Source organism: Haemaphysalis longicornis, unplaced genomic scaffold (genome assembly GCF_048455015.1).
Source record: "Haemaphysalis longicornis isolate Haplotype H1 unplaced genomic scaffold, Haemaphysalis longicornis Haplotype H1 scaffold_5, whole genome shotgun sequence".
Lineage (NCBI taxonomy): Eukaryota > Metazoa > Arthropoda > Arachnida > Ixodida > Ixodidae > Haemaphysalis > Haemaphysalis longicornis.
This window is the reverse complement of record NW_027526385.1, coordinates 3,911,588-3,928,268: the sequence shown is the minus strand read 5'-3', so window position 1 is coordinate 3,928,268 and position 16,681 is coordinate 3,911,588. Positions and strand designations below refer to the sequence as shown.

The 16,681-nt window shown below is 48.5% G+C and overlaps 1 protein-coding gene across 1 annotated transcript in view; it reads left to right on the top strand.

The window, feature by feature from the left end:
- Nucleotides 1–14,123: 14,123 nt before the first annotated feature.
- LOC144137820 (cytochrome P450 3A13-like) overlaps nucleotides 14,124–16,681 on the top strand; it is a 43,677-nt gene continuing 41,119 nt past the window's right edge. Inside the window, exon 1 of the mRNA XM_077669825.1 lies at nucleotides 14,124–14,336. Within this exon, the coding sequence (XP_077525951.1) occupies nucleotides 14,290–14,336 (47 nt within the window). The 5' untranslated portion in view covers nucleotides 14,124–14,289. The remainder of the gene's footprint in view (nucleotides 14,337–16,681) is intronic.

Here is a 16,681-nt window from a genome sequence, read left to right as displayed (position 1 = left end):
GGCCCCGCCTTACATCCGACGTCACCCACTACGTCCGGAGCTGCCATGACTGCCAGCGACGAAAAACGCCAACGACGAGACCCGCCGGACTTCTGCAGCCGATCGCCGTCCCATCGAGGCCCTACCAACAGATTGGAACGGACCTACTGGGCCTGTTCCCTTCGTCACGATCCGAGAACACGTGGATTGTCGTAGCAACAGACTGCATGACGCGCTACGCAGAGACCGCCGCTCTTCCGAGGGGGACTGCACAGGAAGTCGCAATAAACGTGTTTTCCTTTAAGACAACTGCGTTGTCTCTAGCTTCGTGACAATATGTGGAAACCGAGGCATATATACCTTAGATTAATAAATAGTGTCCGTGTATTCAAGTATTTGCGTGATAAAGTTTTAGCTCCACTGTCACGGAAATAATGTAATAAATAGTGTGATAAAGAATATGTGATATAGAAACGTACGGAGGAAATGGTGCCCTGACAAGGCAGCTAACATGTCCACGGGTGTTTATCTTTTAAAGGCGGAGCACCTTAGCGGCTCGGGCTGTCGCCGGCTCCTGCCGTCGTCTCCTTTAGTCGCGGTACTAAAACACCTACACACGTTTTCCGACGCCTTGCGCTAGAACGTAACGCACACTAAAATAACACACACGGAAACTCTTTTCCCAAACGCCTCGCGCCCCAAACACGAAGACAACTGACAGTCCGTCTGTCTCGCCTTTAATTGGTTAAATCTAGTTCAACGCAAGAGAGGGCGCCACCGCCTTAGCAAGCGCGCGATTGCTCTTCCCAGCGGCGATTTCGGGCGCCCAATCACCGCACGCCCTGTGGCAAGACAGAGACTTACAACCATTAAATACATATATACACTGCATGCTTCACCCCTCCCCAGGTTTCACATTTGTTAAGATGGCCCGGTTTTTATGGCTTCAAAACATTTTCCCTTCGCAGATGCTTACTCCACCTCGGGGGTTACCCGAAAATTGGTCGCCTAACAGTTTCCTCTCACTTCTAATTTTCAATTAACTTGCTAGTTCGCCCTCCGCTACGAACGGCTAGCTTTCTGGTTATCTTCGTTGGTAGAGCGACTGCCCGCGTTTTTACGAAGTTTGAAGCCTGGACATGGATGAATTTTTATTCAGCTGCATGGTCGGAAATAAAAATACACGCCGAAGCGAGCGGTGATATCGCGCTGCGGGGAATAAATGGCGTATGTGTCATTCCACTACCGTCGGGGGAACATGGAAAAAGAACTGAAAGAACTGGGCTCACAGCTGTCCTTAGAATCCACGCCGCGTTCCTTCACCCGCGTGCAGCCATGGAAGCCGGAAAGTAAAATTAAAGCAGACATTGAAGCGCGCGCAGATGTGTCACGGCCGAGCGATAGTTTTCACCACCGGAATGAAAAGAGGTACAGGTGCTGCGGGAACTGAACAGTTCACTTGGCCCACAGCGGTTCTTACATTCCGCGCCTCGTCGTGCGAGGCCATGACACCGTAGAGTGAAATTAAAGAACACGCCGAAGCCAGCGTAGCCGTGGGAGAACGAAGATAACCAACTGGGAATTGATTGGTGGTTGGACCATTAGGGAAGGGAAAGGAGTAACGTGGGGGAAGGAACGGGGGAGGGTTGGCTGGAGAGAGCGAGGGACTACATGAAGGAAACAGGAGAACGACCATAGTGCAGGCGGAAGAGGATGCCGAGGAGAACAGTCGCCAGTGAAAGATGAGGTCGAGGGGGAGGAGTGAACATTGAGTGGGGACTGTGAGGGGAAGGAGGAGAAAAGTGATGAGAAGGAGAATGGTCAATGGAGACGCTACTGAGTGGAGAGAGAAATGCGTGTGTAGGAGTATCTTAATCTTGTGTTTATCGCACCGCAATATCAAGCTGACGCCCTGGGCACGTGTTTGTTCTGGTAGTATACACATTTGTTTATGCCTAATAAAAATCGGTTGCAAGTTCACGCCATCGTCTCCCTCCTTATCTGTTCTCCTCGTCTTCAAGCACTGTACGATGTGCAAGAACAAACTTGCCCAACTGTCGATTTTACTGAGACGAGGGGAGAATTTTGAGGAAGAAGTGAGGAGAGGATAAGTAGAAAGCGGTGTACATAGAAGTACACACTCGAACAGAGAGTGCTTTTAACGTACAGGTGACAAACACAGAACGGAATCAACGTATAGTACGAGTGACGCGCTTCACTCGTTCTGTACATTGATTTCGTTCTGTGTTTGTCCCCTGTAATTTAAAAGCGGTCTTCCTTCGAGCATGCACCAATACCGACCAGCCCAACGTCAAGAGTTGCACTAAATGGAAAGCACGGTAGGAGGGAGGAGTGAATGAAAGCGCACATTGAGAGCGGGTGGGGTGGTGGAGGGAAGAATTAGGAGGGTAACGATGAAGTGGGGGTGGAGAGTATGAATGGGTGGAGAAGGAAATATGAGATGGCGGTGCGTGGAAGAGAAAATGAAAAGCAGCATGGGCGGTAGTGAGAGTAGTGTGAGAGATATGATGGGGAGAGAGGAGGGACGTGGGAGATGCGAGTGAGGACATAAGGGTGAGGGAAGAGGCGCAGAGGGCCTCATCAGCGCAAAGGCAGAAGGTAGGAGTGAGAGATGTTTGGGGAAAGGAAAGGGACAGAGGGAAGGGTATGCGAGAGGAAAAGGTGTGTGGAGCGAGTGGGTAGGGGGAGGTTAGAAAAGAGTGAGGCAATGAGAAAGGAGTGGTGACAGGAGCATGGGAGATGGAAAGGGGGGAAGCGAATTGAAAGGAGAGGATTTATGCGGGCCGGAATGTATGATAAGGTAACTTCAAATTAAACACGTCAATGCAAGCCGTTTCTCTTCAAGATATGTTTCAAACAACGAACACCTTGTATCATGATATGCTTTAAACTACCACATAAAGTAAAGGGAACAGGCTGGGTTCAGAAAAGGATACTCTACAATGAATCACATTCATGTATCAGCCAAGTAATAGAAAAATGCGCGGAATATAATAAGCCGCTTACGTGACATTTATAGACTATGAAAAATCGTTTGATTCCCTTAACACAGCCGCAGTTATGGACGCCTTAATATACCAAGGAACACGAGAGGCCTACCTAAGACTCTTAGACGACATATACGAGGAATGCACGGGCATAATTACACTTCACAAGCAAAGTGATAAATTCCCATTCCGAAAGGGAGTGCGGCGAGGAGATACCATCTCACCAAAATTGTTCACAGCATTTCTGGACGGCGTATTCAGGAAACTGGACTGGGAAAACTGAGGCTTGCGGATAAACTGGGAATACTTGAGCCATTTGAGGTTTTCAGAAGACAGTCTTGCGCAGTTGATCTGCAGAACAGCTGATGATGATGATGATGATGATGATGTCCTCAAATATTTTGGCAGTACCCACAAGGGGGGATTGGCCAGGGCTAAATCGGTTAAAAACGTGGGGACTTCAATATAATTATTTCCGGAAAGAGGCTGTAAAAGGAAACTTAGTTGTTAATGAAACCCGAATTACCCATTAATCAGCACCGCCTAGCAATTCAAACGATCTGAGGCAGAAAGAAAATTTTGAATGCAATTATATATATCCCTTCTTGCAAACCCCAGCTTTGATGCGCCAATAGATAATATAAGTGGTATCGATAAAGTCAACCCCAACCTCTCAATCGGCTCCTTCAAAAACAGTTGTCTAGCTGTTGAGAAACGGCGACAGTCGAGGAAAAAATGGTCGATTGTTTCGGGGACCTGGCACCGCACACATAGTTCTGTAGGTGAAAGTTCTGATCTGAACAGACAGAAATTAAGCCTCGGTACCCTGTAGCGCAGCTCGGTGAAGGTCACCTCGCATTGCCGAGAGCCACAAAAATGAACATTCCACCCGTACTTTAAATGTTGGAACTCTTCAAATGATAAGAGTGAATCGGAACGGGTGGCGTCTAAATGCCAATATCGTCTTAGTCTCGCAGATGCAAATAGAGCCAGATTAGGAATTCCGAATTGAATGGGAGCTGTGACGGCGAGATTAGCTAAATGGTCCGCTTGCTCGTTGCCCCTGATGTCCGTATGGCCAGGGACCCAAGACAAGCGTACCTCCTTCACGTGCCTGGGAACAAAAAATAATAGTGTGCGGTACAATGGAGAGTCCGAAGAGGAAGTTAACGCCGATACAACTGCCATCGAATCAGATAATATGATGATTTTTGAAACATGCTGCGGTACTTTGCATAGAGCTAGAGCTATTGCTAAAAATTCGGCCATAAAAATGGGTGTGTAATCCGGGATTCGCAGCGAATAACTCAAGTCTAAAGATTGTGAAAAAATACCAATTCCAGCTTTCTCGCCATTTTGAGATGCATCAGTATAAATCACAGAAGAAGCAGGATAATTGGATAAATATTCATTTAAAATAGCGGCTAATAGCGAGCGTGGTAGAAGTTTTGCAGCGGAAGGGAAGGGGTTTTGAAAGTAAAACTCAGTTTCTCGCTCGATTGTGGATACCGGAATGACCTCATATAGCTTAACAGAAATACAATCCAGGCATGATTGAACGAATAGCACTCGGGCGGAGATACGTTTAGGCCACGAAGATGTAAAAAATATACTCGGCTCACAAATAAATACAGGCTTGGCAGCCCCAGAGGGGGCTTCGTACATGCGGAGGTAAGTTTGCACCGTCAGCAAGAGAAAACGGACCCTAAGTTCAGGAACGCGTGCCTCTAAGTACATAACTCGGTTCGAAACGAACCGGGGAAGGCCAAGACAAAATCGAAGAATGCGCCTCTCCAACAGGTATAACGGACGCAGTTTGTAGATAGGACAACTGCAAAATAAGACGCACCCAAACTCCATGACTGGCCGGACGTACAACTGCAAAATAAGACGCACCCAAACTCCATGACTGGCCGGACGTAGGCTCGGCACAACAGCAAAAGTGTGTCCCGGCGCATTCCTGCTCGTTTCCCACATAGTCTTTTCATGCGACCAAATGCTCTCTCCGCTTTTGAGACCGATGTGTTAATATGTGCCTTCCAATCAAGAGCAGACGTGTATGTAACACCAAGATATTTCAGCGAATCCACCTGCGGAATGAGTTGATTTTTGTAAGCGAGAGAAATTGAGATTGTTCCTGCAACCGGGAAGACAAGTAAAGCACTCTTCGACACATTTAACGTTAAATAAATGCTGTCAAGCCATGTCTCCAAGACAGATAAATAGGCCTGCAAACGGTCATATAGCGAATGAATGTCGACTGCGGCCGCAAAAAACGCTATATCATCCGCATAAACGTAGGTTGTTACATCTGGGAATATAGGAATGTCACTCATAAGGATGTTAAAAAGTAAAGGCGATAAAACCGATCCTTGAGGCACTCCTCTAGTTTGAGGAAAACTTCCTGAAGATAGCCTTCCGTTTGTACAAAAGAATTCCCGATCAGCCAAAAACTCCCTAATCCAAGCAAAAAGATATGTAGGCAAGTTTATACGCGCTAGTTTGTCAAGTAAGATACCATGCTCGACACTGTCATAAGCTTTAGCTGCATCTAAGGTCACTAGTGCCGACACCAGTTTCCCTTTTTGTGCTAAGCGGATCCTCGCCTCTAAGTCCACATGAGCGTTCCAAATAGAACATCCCCGCCTAAAGCCAATCTGAGCAGGACTGAGTACTTGCCTGTCCTGCATGAAAGAAGTCATCCGTTTAAAAAGTATTCGCTCTATTAATTTTATCATGTTGGAGGTCAGAGCAATCGGCCTTAAGTTGTCTAAATCGAAACCCTGACCTGGCTTTTTTTGGATCAAAATTATCTTGGACACCTTCCAGTTGAGTGGAATCCAACAAAACCTGAGGGATGAATTTATCACATTCAATAGAACCGGTTGGAATTCCTCAGCCAAAAATTTAATAGCACCAACAGTCACGCCATCAAGCCCCGGCGCCGCAGAACGTGTGATGGACAAGGCCTCCGTCAGATCACAAGATGAGACTGGCATAAAATCATCCGTTTCTGGAGGACCGATAAGACGGAAGTTATTACAACGAGAAGAAAAGCGAACCGCAAGACCTCTAGCAGAGCGCTCAAGAATCCGGGCCTCTTCAGCAGAAGTCAAGACCTCTGATGACTGTAACTTCTTGATAGAAACCGCCCGATTGCTTGCCATGAACTTTTAGAGCGCTGCTTTATTTTTCGGATTCGAAAGAGAGTCATTGAGATTTATAATGTAATCCATTTTAGCTTTCGCAACTGTACGTTTGAACACTGCTGCCATGTACTTATAGTTTATCCAATTTACAGGACAGTGATTGTGCAGAAGAGTCCTCAGAGCTGCTTTTCTACGGCGATAATCTCGGCTGCAATCAGAGTTCCACCAGTTAAAGACCTTTTGCTGTGCGGTACAATTGACTGTGAACTCAGCGTTTTTTGCTGCTGCCTGCAAAGACTCCATCGTTCGCTGAGCATCTACAATGGACTCAGTGGTCTGCATTGATGTAAAGCAATCCCGCAGTGCCCCTTGGTAAACTCGCGCGTTAATAAATTTTTGCTTTCTGACCTCAATTCTAATTAGAGGGACACCTACCGTAAACTCAATAGGGAAATGATCACTGCTTGAGCCGCAGGGTAATGTACCCCAGGACGCGACTTGTACATTGCCTGAGGAGAAGGTCAAGTCCAAGGCCGATCGAGATCCACCACACAAAAATGTAACAGCCCGGGAATTATGACAGGAAAGGTCATTCTCCTGAAGCCAGTGCCAGAGCTCTAGACCACGAGAGTCCGTTCTGTATCCCCAAGAAACGTGGTGAGCATTGAAGTCACCGGCAACAATAATTGTCGATTTACTGGCTATAAACCTGTCCAGTTTCTCTACTCTACGGAAGCCTACCGGAAAATAAACATTGACGATGGAGATCGGATTACTCCCAGGAAGAAGCAAATCTACCGCGAGAACTTCGCCACTGGGTGACATCAGTTCCAACGACGAAAATGCTCTATGACAAAGTTTTGAAGAAACTAAGGTTAGTAACCCGCCCCCTCTACTATTGCGGTCTAATCTAAAGGCCCGATAATTTCCCAAAGCAAAAAAATTGTCCTTAGAAAGCCATGACTCTTGAAGGAGGACAACATCAGGACAGTAATTTGCAACTAGACACTTGAGATCAACAAAAGAAGAATTCACGGAGCGGCAGTTCCACTGTACAATCTTCAGAGATGCTATACTGCCTCGTGTACTGTGGACGCAACAATGGCCCCCAGTATATCAGTGCCATTAGTTGAAGACGTAGGGGACGCCTTTTTGCTTGCTGGTTTTCCACGTGCAGCCTTAGCTTCATCTATAGGGGAGATACGCCTCTTCTGTTTTGTGGGGAGAATTTTATTTGTGGAAACGTCATTCACTTCCATGACGTAGGAGTCGTCGATGTCTACAGCCGGGGCGGCTTTTCCTACCTCGTCATTACTAACATCCTGAACTCCCTTTGGACCGACTGTCTTATCGCTACCCCAGTCTGGAACTGATTCTGCTGTATGCCGTGAGGAGCAGCCTGCAATAGCCTGGGCATCATCTGTTTCAGAGTGTGTTACAAGCTGAGGTTCAGAAGTAGAACATGTGGCCTGGTGGTTAGTGGGAACATCCGGTATTGAGCAACCTAACTTTGCCGCCAAAAGGTTTGTGACATGTGTCAGCGTGACAAGAGTCTCAGTAAGCGGAGCGATCACTTGCTGCATTACCTGCGTGATGGACTTTTCAATTACTGGAGTAATGGTCGCTAGAAACGCGGCATCAGCAGCGGAACTTGTTTTGTGAATTGCTGCCGCATAACCCTGGGTACGACTTTTCAACAGAGCCGAAGCCTCAAATCTAGAGCAGCGGTTTTTTCCCATTATCTCTAAGAGGGAACATTCATGAGACCTGGCCGGGCAGTTGGAATACGTCGCTTCGTAGGCTCCCTTGCAGAGACAGCAGAGTTCGATGTCTGATCGACAGGATTGCGCATCATGACTGTCTCCACACTTTTTGCACCTAAGATTGGACTTGCATCCCCGAAATGTGTGGCCAAATCTCCAACACTTCCGGCACTGCAGTGGCCTAGGCTCCAAAGGGTCTACCCTATGCACCAGCGGCCATGCCATCACCTCAGAGGGACATTTTAGTCCTGCAAAAGTCACGATAACAGACGCGGTTGGGATCCGCCGTCCATTCTCCACTCTGCTACAACGGTAGACTGCCGTCACACCTGCCATTTTGAACTCATCTAGTACTTCTTCGGGAGACTGGGTGGGATCAACGTCCCGAACAATGCCTTTCACACAAGCGAGGTGCGCCGGAATGAAGGCGTTCACGGGAACCGAGGCAAACGATGTGCACCGCAGCAGGTCCGCGACACAATCTAGGTCTTTAGATCGGCACAAAAGGCCTGCCCTGCCGAATTGCCTTACTTCCGAGATGGCCATGTAATGTTGGCTCACTAGTTTCAACTGCTCTTGAAGGAGTTTTGAATTTTTTGCTCGAATCACCCCGTCCCCGGCGGGGACAAGTGCTACCGGAATGCTCTCTACGCCGTGCCGCTTGAATGCCTCTAAGGGTACGCTGCTTGCAGCCAAGCTGGCGGACCACGACGCCATGCTGGTCCCCGGGGACCCTAGGGCCATAGCCCTAATATCCCCCACCGCTACAGGTTTGCAACAATTTGGCCCAACTTTAAGAACTTTAGCCCTGGCCAAAACACCCACTCACGGTACCGATGTGCAGACGTAACAGCCTCAGAAGACACAGCGAGGAGTCGAAGCAGAACGGAACAGGCTTGCGTGTCACTGCCACGCGTCGTTAGTTCACGCAGCGCTTACAGCTGGTGTAAAAGAAGTATCTCTATCTCCCTCTTGCCCCGCAGTCATCATCACGAGTTCACAGGATAAAGAGATCATCGAGAGGGGTCCCGGCGGTTCGGCCCTTTCTCAACATATTTTCGGTGCCGAAGCACGGGACAAAACACCCCGAGAGGTGAGCCACACTGAGGAGATTTTGCTTGTCTTCGGCCGCCCTCTGACCTCTTGGGAACAAGAATGAAGCCGCAAAAAGAAGCCGAATCAAGCAACATTGGATCAGGTTAAGAAGAAGATGGAACAATCTGAGCTCATGGAGACATCTGCCCGATACAGTACATGATGATTCCATGCGGAGCCGATACTGCTGGTGAGGAGACGACGCCAACTTCTGCCCTCATTGCGCGGGCGTCAGCCCTTACGAGATTTGCGACACTGCACCGGACTACCCTTGGCGAATTGGAAGCCGTTATTAACAGCTACATCGAAAACAACCCCGAAGAAGGAGTACCGCTTACGCCCTCCCACTTCTTGATAGGCAAGCGCGCGCTTTCCATGCCGCAAGAGTTGACGGTTACCAAGACGTCTACAACTGCAGCCGGACGAGCACGCTACCATCAAAGGCTGACGGCAGAGTTGTGAAGAAGGGGGAGAAAGGCGTACTTGCTGCTCCTACGTTCAGCTCACGGTCGTCCCCCTGCTGCTGTACCGCAACTGAAGGTGGACGACTTCGTGATCGTGCATGCCGGCAAAGCTCCGCCAATGAAGTGGAAACTGAGACGAGTTACGGCGTTGCACCACGGCGCTGACGGCATCGCTAGAGCTTCCGCGGAGCGACTAGCAACAGGTCACGTGAAAAATCGTCCAATGCAAAAACTGTACCTGCTGAAATCAGCCACCTGATTTTGGGGGCGCGGGAAGCTGTAGGAAGGAAGAAGAGGAGTCGTTGGCCGGAATCACGCGGTGCGAGGGCGTGGGCATTAATGGTTCGATTCCTGGCCAATCCCCCGCGTGGGTATAAGACGTGGAACAACAACAACAACAATTCGATCACATCGAATTAAGAAGCACGGATCACTCCGTCTAGGGCTCTGGGTCTTGACTCGCGGTAGCTCCCGCGACAACAGCTCCAAAAATGATTGAAGAACTGCAATCAGAGGGCTTCACTGTGGGACTAAAGATAAATATGAATAAAACGAAAGTAACGCTAAATAAACATGCTGAACGCGTCCTTTTTAATATACGCGACGAAGCACTGGAACAAGTAGAAGAATATAACTACCTTGGTCAGATGGTCAGTGCTGACCCCAACCACGAGAAAGAAATCCGACGCAGAATAGGATTTGGTTGGGGTGCATTCCGCAAGCACTCGAGACTAATGAAAAGTAGGATACCTCTATCTCTGAAAAGAAAGGTATTCGACCAATGCGTCCTGTCGGTGATGACATACGGAGCGGAAACTTGGAGCCTTACTAAACACTTAGAAAGAAAACTCAGGTCCGCCCAACGTGCCTTAGAGCGAATAATGTTAGGAGTAACGCTTAAGGACCGAAAACGAGCAGCTTGTTAAAGGGAGCAAACTTGGATAGAGGATATTGCCGCGAATCATAAACTGGGTTTGGTTTTTTTTATGTTTTCTTTTTTCCGACCGGCTGCGCCGGCCTCTGTTATCTGTCTTAAAGGGACCCTGCAGCACTTGCCATCGACTACTAGTAATGTATTTTGGGATAAAGTCTATTGCCCCAGAAATCTCCTCCCGCAAGAATTATGAAAATCCGTTCACAATTAACGAAACTACGCGCGATGAGAAATCGCGCATAATCGTTCCCTCTCAACTCGACCGCGCACAACGCGACGAAAGCTGCGCGCTCTCTCCCGGAGAGGGGGGCGGCTCGCGGCGTTCTCTTCGGCGGCCTTCGATATATCACATGCCGGGTAGTTTTCTCCTTTCCTCCGCAACACGGAGGGGCCTATTTCCGGTCTGGTGTCATAAAAAAGCAGGCATGGGTGCCTGCTCGCAAGTACGCGCTCGGGCTGGTGGGGCGTTTTTGAAGCAATAAACGTTTGTAGTCGAGTGGTCCCGTTGAAAGGGAAGTATTGAGCTCATAACTCAAACTCCGCGCGCACTCAAAACACAAAAGAAACGGCAAAACTGTGCCTACAGGTTCAGACATAGAAGAGGTTCGTACACAGCGATGACGACGACGGAAATGGGAGAATCTAGCCGCGAAGGTAACCAGTGACAGCCGATCGGGCAGCCATGGCCTATGTGGCGTCCCTTAGGCCATGCCAGGGGTTGCATAATGAGGACAACTGAAGAGAGAGCGGTTGGTTTTTCCGCGTATTTCACAGCGATTTGCGCGCTCACCGCTTCACGTGCACGTTTCATATCTGGCTCGGGTATTTCTGGCAGTGTAATATAAACGTCGCGGAGGTTTACTTGCACTGCTCAAAGAGTGTTGCAGGGTCCCTTTAACTGTGTGCCAAGAAAAGCGCGTGTTCCATTCTTTATTTCTATGCCACACGTGTTATCTCTTTTGATAGGGAGAGCGTTTAGAACTAACGTCAACAGCCTAGAATAATTATCTTTGATCTACAGTTGTTCGACGGTTCGAGAAACACTCGCGCCCAGAGATAAATGCCCGCGGAGTAGATGCCGCGGCATTCGACTCACCGACGCTCGCCTGCACATATCACTTTCTTGACAGCTGTTTCGCCGCCTGTGTATTCTTTGAGTTGTTAGGGGAGCACAAATTCGCTCCAATAACCTTGTTTTCCTTGAAGACAACTGCGTCGTCTTTGGCTTCGTGACAATATCATAGTTCAAGTAAAGAAAAAGAAATGGACTTGGGCCGGCCATGTAGTGAGACAAAATGACAACCGGCGGACAATTAGGGTAACAGAGTGGACACCGAGAGACGGGACTAGGAGAAGGGGAAGACCATTACCCCGATGGAGAGATGAAATAAGAAAATTCGGAGGCAAAGAATGGACCCTGGTGGCACAGGACAGAAGCAGGTGGAGGTCAATGGGGGGCCTTCGCCCTGCAGTGGACCTAAATAGGCTGTTGATGATGATGATAATAACCATGGTGAAAGTAAATGAAAGACACGGAAAAGGCCGAGATGTTGTTGCACGCAGCCTATTGTTCCAGACGGACATCACATGTCAAAGAAACTTAAATTTCATGTGAATTACCGCTGAAAACTGGTTATTACCGTTTGAATCAGCTGTTACACACATTAGGCGCTCCATACAATGTGCGGCATTAGCTAGAACGCCAATGTGTTTGCAGAGACCCACCGCGGTGTCTCAGTGGCTAAGGCGTTGTGCTTCTGAGCACGAGGACGCGGGTTCGATTCCCGGCAGCAGCGGCCGCTTTTCTGATAGAGGCGAAAGGCAAAAATACCCGTGTGTACGAGATTTCCGAGCACGTTAAAGATCCCCAAGTGGTCAAAATAAATCCGGAGCAGTCCACTACGGCGGGCCTCATTGCCTCCGTTGCGTCGGGGCGTTAAACCCCACGATCAATCAATCAATGTGTTTGCAGAGAAATGTTTGTAACTCCAAGCAAGGTGCGGTAGTTTCATTTACTACGTGCCTTCGTTTTCGTAACATCAACATGGGTTTAATGCCAATACCTGATAACTTCATGTATGCATCTCGGATAATTGTCTATAAGGTGCGTACCCTCGCACGAACAATCCCTTCTAATTGGAGTTGAGCGCAGCCACCTAAATTTCGGCTAAGAGAGCTTACGGGCCGTCATCTAAGGGAATCCCTCATATGCCAATCTGCTTTCCTCGGCTTCACAATTGTTTTTGTTTCCTTAGTATAGTTCAACGTTGCTTCCTTGACCGCGCCGATTTTCTTTCGCACAATTTTTTCAGGAATACACGGCATCAAGTCGTTCTAACAGCCCACAACGTGTTTTACAACATGCTTGTAAAAGTCGTAAAACACAACAAGGCGTGTAAAGAGCTCACAAGGCACTTAGCAACATGCCTTGTTTTAACACTTATTTAGAACAAGACTGATGAACGATCATTTATGGTAAATACTGCTTCAGCGCGCCAGCGTATGCCTCACGTTACTTTGTCAGCCGTGAAAAGATTCACTTCCCTTTTTCACCTCCTTGCGTAGAATCAAATGCCCTCCACGAATCTCCAGATCACAGGGAAAGAAAGAGAGAAATAGAGAAGTATGTATTTATTGTAGAGGTGAGCTCGAAACAAGAGAAAAGCTGGCTACTCCGAACTTTGGAGTAAGGGAAAGGTACAGTGGCTTTAAGTATGCACAGGGTAATAAAATTGACATTAGACAGAATCACCAGAAGGACATCCGTGCGCTCAGCGAACAACATGCTATATACAGTACGTATATACACTAACATACAACAATAGTATATCATCAGAATGCATGCACCTGCATGCAGTGGGAATATGCACGCTCTCTTACAACATCAGAATGCAACGTGGAGAGAGAGAGAGAGAGAGAGAACTCTTTTATATGGGCTGGAGAGGTCATCTCTGCTAGCGGCAGTGCGTGCTTCGCCAGATGGGGATGATCACAATGCAGTGAGGTGAATGTGAGAGATTGTGAAGCCAACGTTTACAGAGAAAACAAATAAAAAAGTGACACGCAATGAAATTCAGGACAGAAAGCTCTAAATAAAGGTGAGTAAAAACGTTCAGCGAATCGCGCCGAGGAAGCACAAAGCGCCTAGTAACAAAAAGAAAGAAAGTACATGACGCCGCAAACGCATACAGATGTAGCCGCGCGCACATTGCAAGAATTACAAAATGTTCTCTAGTCCAGAATCCAGTAAAAAACGCAGCAGAATTTTTGTTCCTAAATATGAGTCATTGTTGTTGGCCCAGGGTTCAAGAAAGTGACACAACTGAAGCCTTGCTTCCCGTCGTACACGAGACAGGCAGCTAGCCGCTGTTGCTCGCGCAGCGCCATATCGCGGGCAGATACACAAGTTCTGGGTGGTCTCGCGCACAGCGCACGTGCGGCATGTGGAAGTCCTGTATATGCGAATAATACAAAATGACCTAATTCAACACACATACGATGACGTATATGAAGTGCAAGGCATAACTCACAAAAAATTGCTTGTGCGCCAATTCTCATAAGCCCGCCAATGGGGAAGTCGGGCTTAAGAATTCCGAGTTTCAGGGGTGAAAAATTCTAGTACGCAGCAAACAGGCACTGCCCGGTCGTTACTGCGCGTGCTGTGGGTTATCATCGCTTGCGGCAGGAAACGGAGCAGGTGCGGAACCTCGAATTGGGGCCCTCCACACGATTAGTGTATTTCGGGCCCCGAGGTAACGTAACCGGATGCTTTCGGGTCGCCAACATCAGTTCACGACCATCTGGGCGCTGCATGTTCGCATCGGGGAGTATAATAACTGCACTGCCAGCAACTGAGCTTTACTTCGCACAGTTGGCCTCAGCTCCCGCTTGGAAAAAATGTTCGCCGCTGCTTGCTTGGCGCTGTGCGCTGCTGCTTTGTACAGGTATTTCTTCTTCTGCCTTTTTTTTGGCCCTACTTCATCGAGTTGCGAAAAGTACGAGTGAAGTCTAGGTAAGCGTCGTAAAATTAGTACAGGGAATTTTAAATGTAAACCGTTTAAAGCCAAGAAACAAGTTGGCGCCAGTTTTCTGCGGACAACACTAGTTGTAAAATAAAGAACTGGCTGTTGTCATTGCTACCCGATTTCAGTTCAAGAGAGGGAATTGCTGGGCAAGTTGGTTCATAATGTATCAAAAACTTTCAGTGTGTACTATATTCTTACTATCAATGCACATGTTTTAGAATGTATCCTTCGGCTGTGATCTTTAAGAAGGTTTTATTAGGGAAACTAGATGAAGCTTTATTCATTCGCCTCCTTAGCCTGGTTAGTGTAATAACCCGCCAATGGAGTGCCTGTCTCAAAATGACCTGTGGCCCCACTGCACTCCGTCAGCCCGCCTCTCCAAAAAGTATGCCGGGGCACGCCAGCGGGCCAATACTATGCTCTATGCTCGTCTGCGCGATCGGGCATGGACGCTTCGCCTGCGGTTACCCGATTTTCTACTTACGCCATTTAACACGATACCTTCTTCACACAATCACTGCCCTCACCAAAGTACCCGTTGTCGACAGCCTTCTGCAACATGTACCGCTCTCTCCTCCCGAGACATTTTCCCAAAGGTCGAAGTTGCCATTTGCACATCATCTGCCCATACAAACCATAACCACAGTGCCGCCCGGTGTTACTACAAAGGAGCACATTCCAGCCACCGCCCTAAAGCTCTTCGAACCTTGACAATATTGCGCAAAAATGCAGAACCGACACTTCCACATCACTGACTGCTGCTTTGTGGATACCTTCATCACGCACAACCTTTAGGGCCATGCTAAGCCGCGCATCATCATCCACGGCTACAGAACTCGCGACTCTGCGGGTGGCTTTCGCTTACATCTTCGAGAATCCCACCGAGAGTGGCCTAACTTCACGGAGGGAGAGAGAGAGAGAAAGAGAATAAACTTTGTTAAGAGCATCGTAATGTGGTGTGGGTTCCTCAGTCCAGGACTCCATTGGAGACCCCTGCCGGCATGGCCCTTTCCAGCAGCGTAAGCTGGGAATCGAGATCGGAGCTGGACAGCTCCTTCCCCACTGCTCACGGGAAGAGTGCGCGATTCTTTGAATTTTGGGGTTTGCCGAACACTCTCATACCATGTGGTTCAGGGTATCCGGGGCAGCGCAAAACTTGCACACCGGGAAGTACTGCGTTGGATAAAGCAAGTGGAGGTTGGTTGGCAGAGGAAAAGAGGAGGAGGAGGAGGAGGAGGAGGAGGAGGATGAGGAGGAGGAGGAGGAGGAGGAGGAGGAGGTAGCCTTTATTGTGGCAGTAAGACTCTACGTGAAGTGGGGGAAGGGGAAGTAGAAGGGGAGGGGGGTTGTAACTTGGGACATTTTAATGCGTACAGTTCGACCCAAAACAGGTGGGCTCCTTGCTGAAGAGGCCGCGTGGGGTGAGGAGAGCAGGCTCACGACTCTAGACTGCTCGCGCTAGACCGCTTTTTAGGGAAAATTGTGCAATTAAAGCCATCATGGAGGGTTCCAGTGTACGAGGGTCGATGGAAAGGTATTTGTTTGGAACTTCACGGACTCTTCGGCTGCACTCCGCTGTTTAGCGTTTTTACCGAAAGAGCAGATTGTGCTTGATATTGTCACGAAGACAAGGACGATGCAGTGGTGTTGAATGAGAAACACGTTTATTGGAGCGAACTTGTGCTCCCCTAACAACTCAAAAGAATACAGAGGCGGCGAAGCAGCGGTCAACAAAGTGACTTGCACAGGCGAGTGTCGTCGAATCGAATGCCCCGGCGTCCGCACTGCAGGCTTTTTATCTTTTGGCGCGCGTGGTTCTCGAAACGTCGATTCGCATCGAGAACATAGTAGATCCAAGAAGATTATTCTGGGCTGTTCACGTTAGATCGGAATGCTCTCCCTATCACAACAGATAACACATGCGGCACAGAAAGAAAGAATGGAACACGCGCTTCCCTTGGCGCAGAGATAACACAGACCGGCGCAGCCGGGCGGTAAAAGCAAAACACAAGTAAACAAACCCAATGTATGGTTCGCGGCAATATAGATGCTCTGCATCTCCAAGCTCTGCAGGCGCACCGTAATGTAGCACTCCCGTGAATCGTGCCCGTTGCGGAATAGCAGATAGCGTGAAGGCGGTCATTGCAGCATCAATCCCGCATGACCAACGTGCACCAAAGATAGGGACACCATCCTCCAGGAAAGATACTTAATTTTCTTGCATTTAGTGTCGCATGGAGGCTGCAGCGATCAACCTGGGCTGA